The sequence below is a fragment of the Passer montanus genome, unplaced genomic scaffold (genome assembly GCF_014805655.1).
Source record: "Passer montanus isolate IOZ18808 unplaced genomic scaffold, ASM1480565v1 scaffold76, whole genome shotgun sequence".
Classification (NCBI taxonomy): domain Eukaryota; kingdom Metazoa; phylum Chordata; class Aves; order Passeriformes; family Passeridae; genus Passer; species Passer montanus.
Genome location: NW_024372813.1, coordinates 1,396,199 through 1,408,705, shown reverse-complemented (window position 1 = coordinate 1,408,705; position 12,507 = coordinate 1,396,199). Strand labels below are relative to the sequence as shown.

General features: G+C 43.1%; 1 protein-coding gene across 1 annotated transcript in view; it reads right to left on the bottom strand.

The window, feature by feature from the left end:
* Positions 1-9,152, bottom strand: part of ABCB7 (ATP binding cassette subfamily B member 7) — a 35,469-nt gene extending 26,317 nt beyond the window's left edge. The window contains exons 1-3 of the mRNA XM_039731091.1: positions 9,075-9,152; positions 3,212-3,289; positions 1,654-1,740 (exon numbers count right to left, since the gene is read on the bottom strand). Coding sequence (XP_039587025.1) covers positions 1,654-1,740; positions 3,212-3,289; positions 9,075-9,152 — 243 coding nt within the window. The remainder of the gene's footprint in view (positions 1-1,653; positions 1,741-3,211; positions 3,290-9,074) is intronic.
* Positions 9,153-12,507: the final 3,355 nt, after the last annotated feature.

Here is a 12,507-nt window from a genome sequence, read left to right as displayed (position 1 = left end):
CTGGCAAACCCAATGTTACCCTGGTTTTTTCCACTCCTCATGCATTTCACCTCTTCCACAGCTGGTCTTTGCTGCTTTCTCCTGGACAGCTGGTATTTGTTTAGTTAGACAACAGCCTTAACTGACCATGTCCTGTATTAACCACGTTTCAGCTGCATTTATTGGAATAAAGAACTTAAGGGATTGATTTATACAGGAATAGCTGCAAGTAGAGGCTGAAGGGAGAATGCCAATGGAGTTTTACACTGCCAGCAAATTAAAAAAATATCATCTGGCATCAAAATTTTTGGATAACACATTGCTAGTATGTTTTAGTGTTAAGGAACATCCAACATCCCTTAAGGTTACTTGTGTTGTGGTAAACAGAACCTTCCATTTCCTTTTTGACCAGGAAAAACCCTGGAATTTAAATATGTGAAACAGAGAAGGAGACTCAGGTTTGAAGTCTGTTTTGCCCAGGAAACCTCTGAAAAGAGCTTACACCTGTTGCAAGGAGGGTCTTAAAATGAGTCTGAAGTTAACATTACATGCAGAGCCCTGGTACCACTGGCTGGAGACAGCCAATGATTTTGTTTCCCCCTGTGCCTCATGCAGAAAAGACCACAGATGTTTACTAAAACAAGCTGACTACACCTCAGGTTATGAAATTCCCTCTTACTATAAAACACACACCTCTCCTGACTTCTGCCTGTAGCACAAACAGGTCTGGATTCAATGAGGGGACAACTCTCAGATGAAAACTTGAAAGAAAATCCTAAAGTGAACTCTTCAGTTTCTTTACAACTGAGGCTGTAGGAGGGACATCCCCATAACAATTAAAACAGCAAAGCAGTCCTGGAAGACCTGGATTGTGAAGTTGAAAATTGTTTGTCATCAATGTGGTCTTCATTAATTTTAGGGAGGATTCCACCCAAGTTTGAACAAGTTATAACATTCACACAGAATGATTCTGCAAATACACAAAGCATCAGAAATAAATGTGCCCAGGAAATGAGAAGCTGGAAGTTCTGTACACTCAAGAGCTTTGATTTGGCAATTTTAATCACAGTTGATACTGTCCTGTTTTAACCAGAAGTTTGCCTCATTTTCTGATTGTAATCATTTGGTCTAATAAAAGATCCTGCTTCTCCTCATATACCATCATCATTACTTTAATGTGCTTCCTGAATAGAAATACAGGCAAAATACACCAGAGGTATTACCATTAATTCCAAGTAAAAATACACACAGCTTAATTGCTTCTCTCCCCTCCCATTCCAAGTGTGATTTTACCAACTGGTGCAATAACCCACAAGCTGATTTCTACCATCCTGTCTGCCAAGTCACAGGGAAATATCAGCCACAAACAAGATCAACAGACTAGTGAATGACAAGGAAACATTCTCCATCAGAAGAATCTAATCCAGGGCAATTTCAAGGCAGTGTGTAACAGTAAAATGGTATTTTAAAAAAATAAATCACAAACACTTGGTGATTTAAGAGCTAGCAAGTCTACATTGACAATTTAACAGTATCTACTACAATATTTATGTATCTACCAAGAGAATTTTGGATAAATTGTTACTTGAGGTCTTGACTTTTTAGGTTTAGGTTTTTTGGGGAAGCTGATAGCATTTTTTATTTAAAAAGCAAATATAATTGAGCAAGTTTTACCCCTTCCTTTGGATCTGTGTGAAGGCCTCCACCAGCATGGCCATGCCAACACATCCTCTTCTCCATCAGTTGCCACCTGGGCAGGATCTGTGTGAAAATGCAAATTCAATTTGCAAGAACTTCAGGAAACATAAAAGCCAGCAGAAAGAAGAACTACTGGCTTGTTTTACCTCCTTCATTGTCAAACAGCTTAAACTTGTTTTAATAAAAGATCTCACCTCCCTCTAAAAACCTTGCCCTGCTTAAGAAAACAATAATAAAAAAGGGATATAATAATCCTAGCAGCAAAGAGCATGTTCCAAGCAGCCAGGAGGGAAAGATAACAGATCTTTAAATATTGAAAATGAACTGAAGAACACAGAAAAACCTTGAGGTTTTGGAGGATAACCATACTCAGGCACATTAATATGTAAAGTGGAACACATTTGAGCAATAAATATCTCCATGTGTGTAAGAGTAACTTTACTTGAGGGCAAAAAAAATAGATCAATCTGCTTCACACTTGTCTTTGCTCCCAGGATGGCAATGGGCACATGTTATCCCACTGCAGAGGTCCTGCCCCTGCCACAGGGGCAGTCGGGAAAAGAACCTGCTTGTTAAAAACAAATGCTCACTTCCCTTAGCATGTAGCCAAGATTCCCTGGAGAAAATTTCTGAATTTATTTATGCATGTAGATGTACTAAAAAATAACAATTCACTACCACCAGGCATTTTTCCAAGTTCAAAGTGCCTGCCACAAACAATGGACCTGTTACAGCTTTTCAAAAAAGAATCTGCTTTTTGTTTGAAAGATTTGCTACATGTTGACAATTTCCAGGTTCAAGTTATGTAAAAGCTCATTAACAATCTTATTTTATGTATGTTGGTTGATAGCAGACCCCAGGGTTTCCAAATCAAAATGTCACTTTCCACATTTTAAAGAAAAGGATAAAAAAACCCCAATCTAAGTAGATTTCATGCTTTGAAGTCACAATGACCCTCAAAAGATTTTAGCTACTTAAGTCAGTTATGAGTGGTTATTATTTTATAATTAAAAACAACAAAAAAAAGGCAAGACAAACACATTTCTCAGCTTCATTCAAACAAGTGTGTTACTCAGAAATGTGCCATAATTCTTCCATGAACAGGAAAATTGCATCTTCCTTGTGTTTGCACTGGTTTTAAGGCAAGCAGCCCTCATAGGAGTAAGAGCCTGGCATCCTGGCACTCAGTGATGAGAATATTCTACAACCTAAACAGAATTTTGAAGGAATAAAGCCCTACGTGTTGAAGGAAAACTCAGTTTCCTACTTGTGTATTTTCTCTGCTTAATAAATTAATCTAATTATCACCATACAAACCCAGCTTTAAAAACTGTTTTTTGAAGTTATTGTGTTACCATTAGTTTGCAGAGATTCAATAAGATTTCTAGAGGCAGAAACATAATTTGCCATTTAATTTCAGAACTGTAAATAGTGAAATGAAAAATAATAAAAGTAACAGCAGTCTAAACTGAAAGATGCTCCAAAGGCTTAAGTTTCTCATGACCTGCAAGTTGGAATAACAATTTATACTCACCTCTGAATGCCCCAATAATGGTCTTGAATAACTCCCTCCCAGACTGTGCCATGATCCTTGCCTGCAGACTGGTGGAATCTGCAGAGTAAAACAGGAGGAAAAAAGAAAAAAAAGAGAAATGAAAACAGAGTCATGCAGAACATGCACTTCACATTCAGAGAATATTCATCTAGTTTATGTAAACAAGCATAACATGAAAAGAAGGCAGATGGCTTTGTTTTTTAACAACTGACCAAAGAAAAAGAAAATTGGTGGGGAGCAGCTGTAAAATAAATTACATTCACACATCAGAAATGCTCAGTGACAATGAACTGAATTTCCCTTCCCTGAATCCCCACTCTCATCAGACTGTTTCTTCTGTACAACAAAAGCCCAGTTTTCCCTTTTCTCTCATTTTAATTTTCTCCCAGGTTGTCTTCTGCATTCTTTCAAACACTCTTTTGTCCTGTTTTTCATTAAGAAATGTTATTTTTATGCTTATAGGTTCTGCCATTCCCAATTCCTCTTGGCTCAGCTCATGCCATGCCTGTCTCCAGAAGGCAAATCCAAGCTACAGCTTTTGCCTGGGAAGCTCTGGGACCATGAGAAAGGGGAGCAGGGCTGGCAACAAGTCCCAGGTGATCAGGACACAATGTATGCAATATTCACAGCTCCTGCAATGCACCTAAACCTGTAACACACAGCTGGCACCACCTGTACCAGGCTCTGCATGTTACCTTGCGAAGTAATCTATATTTTTATGTTTTAAAGGGCCAAAATAGTCTAAGAGGAGCATTTGTTTTCCTCAGAGGGACTGGCTGGCAGTGCCTCCCCTTGGCAGAACACAGGGACCTCTCCTGGGCAGCACTGAGGGTGCCACATCAGCTCTGACACTCAGTAATCCACCTTTCACTGCTCTGTGACAGAATTAACCATACCCCTCACTCATGTAACAATCACACCAAGAGAAAAAGAGCTGCTCACCAGCCCATGGCAAAGGACAAACAGTAAAAAAGAAAAAAAAAGGAACTTGATCACAAAAAGGTAATTTTAACCTTGACAAACAGCAGCACCATCATATAATTTATACTTTGCCTTAAACATCCTTTTCTTCCTAAGACACACATCTCAAGTAATAATTTCATGAGTCATTTCAAAGAAAATTAAAACCATTTCTCCACAAGTCATCACATGGACCTGCTATTCCAAACATTTCTATTACATGACATTATATATAGAGAAAGAGTGAATATCATAATTATACATTTTGCATTTAGTAGAGCTAACTGGCCTGGGTGAACCACCCTGATACTTCCAACATCTGGGTTAAACAAAGGAGCTGCATTTCTAAAGCTTTTCCTTGTAGATGACTCCTAACTCAACAGCTTTGTGTCAGCACAGAGGATTCCCTCTAAAGCAAGACATTTTCCACAGGAATGTTGTCAGTGCCATAAACAGAAAACATAATGGGAAAAATATGCTTCAGCAGTATTGCAAAGTAGCTAATTACTGTTTTTTGAAGTGTATACACAGGACATAATAGAAATGTTTCACTAAAAATCCATCTCTTTTGACCTCAAAGTTCTTAGAGTTCAGTTCTGACTGAAATATGAAGCAAACAACATGACAGAAACAACTTCTGAAACACCAGCAGATTTGGTCTCAATTACTGCATTACTGTATTGTAATACAATTGGGCTTACAATTAATAAATAGCCTAAGTAATAAATAAATAGCCTCATTCTTGACTGAAGCTATGAACTGTCATGGGGTTAAGTCAGCAAAAACATTAAAGGTTTTGTACAAGATACACAGAAAAACTTGTTCTTATTTTCAGTCTTGAGCCTGGAAGACTGGAGGTTTCAATCCTCTCTCAAGCTCCTGTCAAAAACAAATCTGAGCAAAGAAACAAAGAGTTAAACAAGGTGAACAATTTCCTTCACTGGTAATTCCTCTGACCATCAGTACAGACAGCAAAACTGCCCAAATGAGAGGGGCTGCAGCTTTCCTTGCCACACATCCTGCAGGAAGACTGGGGACTCCACTCTCCCTCACCAGGGCTCCCAGGAGCTTTAAGACTACAAAGAAAAGCCATCCTTTAATCTAATCACAACACATAAAAGAAGCAGGTTATTGCTTTAAAGAACCAGGAGCAAGTCCTGCTTATTTCAGAATTTAAGAAATAATGCAGGGAACTGGAATTCTGGCATTTCCTAACTCCTGAATGCCTGACTCTGCACCATTATGTTCTTTTAATGTATTTTTGGATATGATTCTACAAACTCTAAAGGATGAAACAGATGTCTAGTGCTGATTGCACATAAAAGTCATGTTGTTAAAGTGTCATGACTGTGGGTAGTAGTTTAAATACTACAAATGCAAACAAACAACAGGGATTAAACATATTTGTGCAAGGTCAAACCCACACTTAGAAGCTCCTCTCTGGAATATGATACGTTGTGTTCCAGGCACGCTGCACTCATCTCATGGGGATTTTTTTAAAAATAACTGCAACAGAAAAGATAACTGAAGGTGGGATTCAAGTTCCTCTGTAGAGCATTTAAGTCCCACAGTTAATCCTGCTGAGTTTACAAGGCATGAAAAGAAATAGGAAAGAGTGGAGGAAAATGAGAGGAAAAGGTGGAAATATTCTGGTATAAAGACAGGCTAAACTGTCACCAGAATGAACAATATAAACTTAACTGCAGCTACATTTACCAGTGACCAATGTGCAATTGCTCTGGACACGTGGATGGGTGTGAACAGAGCAAAGGAAGGGACCTTAAAGCTCATCCAGTGTCACTCTCTGGATGGGCAGGGACACTTTCCAAGCCACCAGGCTGCTCCAGGCCCATCCCACCTGGCCTTGAACACTTCCAGGGATGGAGATCCTTCCTCACAGCAATTTTAGATGTCCATTTTTATAGGCAGACATATGGGATTGCTGCCCTGCTCAGCAGCAACACCTCCCTAAAGGGATTTTAAAATTCAGGGAATTTCAAACAGCCCCTCACACAGCAGGTACTTGCCAGTGAGGATTGCTGACTGCCAGGGACTGTCCAACTGCACCTTCAGAGTCCAGAGAAGGGAATTTACAGTGCACACAAGCACATGAAATGTCTGGACAATAAACATCAGTGCCATTTTACAGAACAGACCAAGCTTCAGGTGAAAATAAGTAAATAAAAAACTGAGGTGAAATATAAATAAATGTAACAAAAACACATGAAACTTCTCTTGCAACCCCTGCCAGAGAAGGGGATATTATTAAGTTATGCAGAAGAACAAGCTCATTATCACCAGCAGCTGGAAGGGCAAGATAATGGAAGGAAAAAGCCTCTATTTTGTACTGTTACAGTTACAAAAATTTACACAGCCCTGCTTTCTACAACTGCCAAAGTTCTCCCCGAAAGAAACTTCCCAATGTATTTCTCTGCTTATAAAGATTCCCAATAATTATCCTTAGTGAAGGGCTGTTTGACCCTTCCAGTCAAAAGCTATTTTCTTTCCATGTAGCTAATTTAACTAATTTTTAGATTCATTTCATTTCCATATTTACACTGAACAGAATTTGTCACTGCTTTTATTTTGAATATAGGCAAACTCCTACAAAAAACAAACAAACAAACAAAAACAACCTCAAATAAACCCCTGCAAGTTTCCTAGAAAAAAAACCCAACAGCAACTGTTCAGTTACTCATGAGAGTTTACCAAGCCAACGTGCCAGTTCTCCACTCAGCAGAGATCCTAAATTCCAAACACAAGTTTTGACATGATGAAGCCCTGCCTGTTCAAACCACAGAGGAGGAGCTGTGGTTATGGAAATTCAAGCTGATCTCAATATTTAAAAACGAGGCCTGATCCTTGTTCCTGAAACCTGTTTTTCCCCTCCATAGGTTTTTTCCTCTCCAGGATACAGATGTTACGTGCCTGAGTATTCAGAAAAGCAAGACTCTAATCAAAACTACTGAAAAATATAAATGTGAGGAGAAAAAAAGGTTTTAATCTGTAATGCAACAGCACCCAAACAACTCTACTGTATTTGACTCTCATGGTACTAAGTGCCATAGAAAATGCATATATTGTATTGTAATACAATTAGGCTTACAATTAATTGTAAGCTTAAAAAAAACCCACAATGGACATGGAACTATGAAGACAGGAGACCAAGTATCACATGAATGCAAAGCACAGTAGAAGGATGAGAGCCAAGTCTTTGAAATTAACTTCCTGAAAAAGAATGGTTACAACTTTTCTCTTACAGTCAGTTTACCAGAGCTCCTTCCTGTCTTTAATCTCATTTTTCCTCAGGAGTTTAGCTATGGCTGAACTGTTCACCACCTTGAGCTGTAACAGGCACAGCTCTTGACTGACCCAGCTCTGGTGCCACAAACCTCTGCTATTTGTGTAATTACATCAATTAATGCACAACTGTGGCTGTGGAGCTCACTCCCAGCACTGAGGAGCTCTGGTGTAACTGTGCCACAGCAGGTAAAGTCCTTCCTGTCAGGAAAACACATCTTCTTCTGCCAGAAAATTTGTCTAAATGTCTGAAAAACCATGTCCCAAAATTCTGAAAGGCATTATAACCAAAAAGTCCAGAACACTTAAATCTGAGACTCCTGTTAGAATTTTTGTTTAATAAAATAAATGCTCGTGCATTTAATGAAATCTAATTTTCAGCCAAATAGAGCTGGATCCAAAAGTGAAAATTCATTATCAGACCATTAAAAAATGCACTCATTGACCACTTTCTAACACAAAAAATGCCTAGAAATTAAAAAGCCAAAGAGATGAACACACATAAATATATATATATATCTCACAGATGTAGTATTGGCCTTCTAGTTCAGCAAATCCACATTTAGTGACACGTGGCAATTAAAACTGATCAGCAGGGACTGGCATTTCTCACATGAAAATAAAGTCATTCAGAAGGAAAGCAGGAATATAAGTAATACCTCCATTCATCACCATGATAACATTGCTGTTTGTTCCCTAACAGCTGAAATACGTCTCCAGGACCACCAGACAATACTGAGTATTCAGGTGTATTTTAATGTATGCAAAGACATGGGTAAAATACTTGATCTGCATCGACTTTAGCTCTCAGCCTCTTGCACAAGTTTCAAAATTAAAACCTCCAAAATTTACCCTTTCAGTCCTGCTCATCTCATCTAGTAACATGAAGTTGACTGTAGTCCCTGACAGAATTCTGCCTGTCAGGAAAAACCAATCAAGGCAGGTGACAAAGAAAAGTTACTCAAAACCAGCAGCAATTCGAGACGATAAAAAAGTTTATTATCAAACAGAATTACCAGCTGAGAGTTTATGAAAGTTCATTGCCTCAGTCTTTGGGATACACTTCCTTAAGCCACTTTGAAAAATGCACGTGAATTACTGAAAGCTGGACTTAGTTTGAGATAAAGTACTCAATACTGGTAATAAAAATAACCCACTAGGACATATTACAGCGCTCCACAGCTGACAGAAAGCATTCCAGCTCCAGCTGCCTTTCCGCGCACAGCGGCGGAACCAGCCGTCAGCACAAGCTCCTCACTACACACGCACTCAGCACCCTCACAAAGACACCGAGGGTTTGATGCCTGCCCCCAGAGAGAGCCCACGCCACCCGCGGCCGCTCCGCACCAGCGTCCCCGCGGCTCCGGGAGCCCCGCGCGGCGGGCACCGACACCGGGCCGGCGGGCAACGGGGCGAGCAGGCGCCCATACCGGCAAGGACGAACCGGGCGGTGCTCGCAGAACCCGCGGAACAGCGCTGCGGGCCCCGCGGCCCCCTCAGCCCCTCACCGCCCACCCCTCGGCCATCCCAGCCCCCGGCGCCCCCTCAGCCCCTCACCGCCCGCCCCGGCGCCCCCACACACCTGTGCGCCCCCCGGGGCGGGGCGGGGCGGGGCGGGGCGGGTCCGGCCGCTCTGAGGGGAGGCGGCTCGCGGTGCCATGGTGGGTTCGGCTGCCCTCTGATCCATCGGCTGCCCTGGACCTCCCCCTGGCATTCTGTGAGCGGAGCTGCCCCATGGTGGCCCAAGAAGGGCAGCTTTGAGCACCACCACAGCACTCTGACAGGGGCTGCCCTCAGATCCACCATGGCACCCTGAGAAGGGCAGCCCTCAGCCCTGCCATGGCGCCGTGAGGGGAGCCGGCCTCATTCCTCATGGTGCCACGAAAGGAGGTGGCCTGAACGATGGTGCCCTGAGCAGGCAGCCCACAGTACCACCATGGCACCCAAAGAAGGGCAGCCCACCAAAGAGGGGCAGCCCTCAGCCCCACCATGGCACCCAAAGAGGGGCAGCCCTCAGTCCCACCATGGCACCCAAAGAGGGGCAGCCCTCAGTCCCACCATGGCACCCAAAGAGGGGCAGCCCACAGTACCACCATGGCACTCAAAGAGGGGCTGCCCTCAGCCCCACTGTTGGACTCAGGAGCAGCCCTGAGTCCTGCCGTTGCACTCTCAGAGGGGCTACTGTCTGTCCCATCATGGAGCCCAGAGATGAGCAGCCCTCAGCCCTGCTATGCTGTCTCAAGTGTCCTGAGTGCCACCATGGCAATGCCAGAGGAGCAGCCCACAGCCCTAGCAAAGCACGCAGTGAGAGGGGCTGCCCTCAGTCCCACAACAGCATCCAGAAAAGAGCTGCTCTCAGCACACATGGTGTCCCCTCAGGACACACATGGTGTCCTGAGGGGACAGGCACACCCCTGCTGAGCTGGGGATTTACCAGGCCGTTCTAAGCCAGAACGACCCAGGCCATTCTGAGCCATGCCCCTCTCAGAAGCCCTTCTGTTATCAGTCCCACAACAGCATCCAGAAAAGAGCTGCTCTCAGTCTTGCCATGGCGCCCTGAGGGGTCAGGCACACCCTTGCTGAGCTGGGGATTTACCAGGCCCTTCTAAGCCAGAATGAACCAGGCCATTCTGAGCCTCTCAGAAGCCTTTCTGTTCAGACTGTGCAGATAAAAGCCTTCTCTTTGAGACACTGCGCTGTTGGAATATGGGTGTCCTCAGCAGAAACCGCACGGCTGGAAGCATCGCTCATGTTGGTCAGCAGCTCTGTCAGTGCTCCATGCAGGGTGCTCCTTCCAAGCTGCTAGCACTGCCATGCTTTGTCCTGATGCAGCTGGACACTGACATTGCTGCAGACAGAAGGAGGAGCTCCAGTTGGCACACAGTCCCTCTGGATTTTGGGTGCCCCACAGAGCAGCTGCCCAGGCAGTTTCCTTGCCTGGGGCGCAGAAAAGCACCATGAGGGAGCACAGGCTGGAGGGGAAGGTGTGGATGGCATGTGGGATGATACATCTCCACACAGACCTAATCCTATATTCCACACCCTTCCCAGGGTTAAATTCTGAGCTGCCTCAGAGGCCTCCTCCAGCCCACACAGCTCAGCCGTAGCTCCTTTGAGCCAGAATAATGCAGCAATAGTACAGTTCCTAATTAAACACCCACTTAGGAAGATAGAGCTATGCCATGGATTACATTTCCAATGGCCTATATACTCCCATGTGATCGGCATGCAGAGCTGTCAGAAGGCTGTAACTCTGTGTGGCATTTCTAATCACACAAAGATTTCTTCAAAGCTACCAGAGCTTGACTGCTGATGCTCATGCCTTGAGGGAGAGTTGTAAGCTCATTTGCAGGGGAGAAAGACAGACAGACAGACAGACAGAAAGGAAGAGGACAATTGGCTTAAAGTCGATTTTTAATGAGGCAGGATTTCTCTAGTCTGTACTTTGATACGCATCTTTGCTCCTGACCAGGATCCACTTCAAACGACAGAGACGACATTTCTCTGGCACTAATCTAATTCTTCATCATAATTGCATTTGGCAGAGCTGGGTCTGAACAGTGCCTCCCCGTGGCATCATTCAGAGGGATAAACAGGAATTCTGGGCTTCTGCCTTCCATAGATCTGCTTCCTTCCCTGTGCTGTGCTCTACATGGAAGTTTGACCAGGCAAAACGGGATAATCACAGCTCTGTCTGGGATGGCCTGGACAGACAGGCTGGCCAGCATGGCAGCATCTTTGGAGTGATTTCAAATGTTTCTGCAGTTTTCCCACATGCACTGCTGCGATGGTTTCATGCACAGTGTTTGTGTGCACGTGTGGTGCTTTAGGGGTCAGTCCAACATGCAGCCCAGGCTCTCGGCCCTGTGAAATGTGTCCAGTATTTTGACCATGTCAGGCTCTTTGGACATGTGCTCTATGGAACGTCCTGCACAGGGATAACAGCACCCTGTGCTGTGGTGTCACAGGATCTCACAGCTCCAATGCCTCCAACAGAGACTTACAAATCCCTCAGCAAATGGTTATTGTCAAACTACACAACCCCTGCATCATCTCAGCCTTGTCTTTGTTAGATAATGTACCATTTTATTTTTTCCAAACGTAATATATTTGATATGAGTATTCTCCCTGCAAATTTTACTTTAGCTGTTTCTTCTTTAATAACTCTTCCACGGTACTGGCTTTATTTCCTCCTGCTAATATTTCAGTCTTGTTTCCTGTTCTGATCTTCTCTTTCTCCTTTTGATACCATTTAATTTATGTGATCCCAGATTACTGATACCTGCACGAGACACTGCTCAAACCCTGAGAGACATCCAGGCTGAAAAGAGCCTGCATTCCACTGGTTCTCCTGGTTCAGTCACTCTATCCCAGAGTGACTGAACCAGGAGAACAGAGCTCATGATAGAGACACAGAAAGCCAGCAGAGGAGTTTTATGAACTTTCACTGTTTAAAGTAGCTCACCACAAAATAAATATCTATTTCTCTGCAGATTTAGCTGTGGAAGCAGAGGATCTCCTTGGAGACAGACAAATCAATGCCTGCTCCAGAGCTGGCACTCTGGAAAGATGACAGAAGCAGCTCAGTTGAAGAAATAGAAGCTCCAGTAATGGAAATAACTCACCACGAAGAAGATTTGTGAATAGAATCCTAAAAGATATCTAATCTGGCCTTTTTCCAGGAGCTGTGTAGGCAACAAACCAGGGCTTGAGACCAAGGTCAGCGTACTAAATGAGAGCATGTTAGTTTTGCAGCTAGAAAAGTTTATAGAAGCAGCTCAGCAACACAAATACAACACCCATCTTGTGGAGGTGAAATAACATTTTATTTAGAGTTTCTTGAAATTCTTAGCTTCTTTCTCATTAAAGGCGCTTAATATGATTCTAGGGCTGTAATGAATTTCACTTCTAGCAGTAAGTATTTATATCTTCTAGAAGTCAGATTTATAATTAATACCATTCCTACATAATGGAAAGGATCAACACTGAATTCCAGATAATCAGTATGCCAAAGG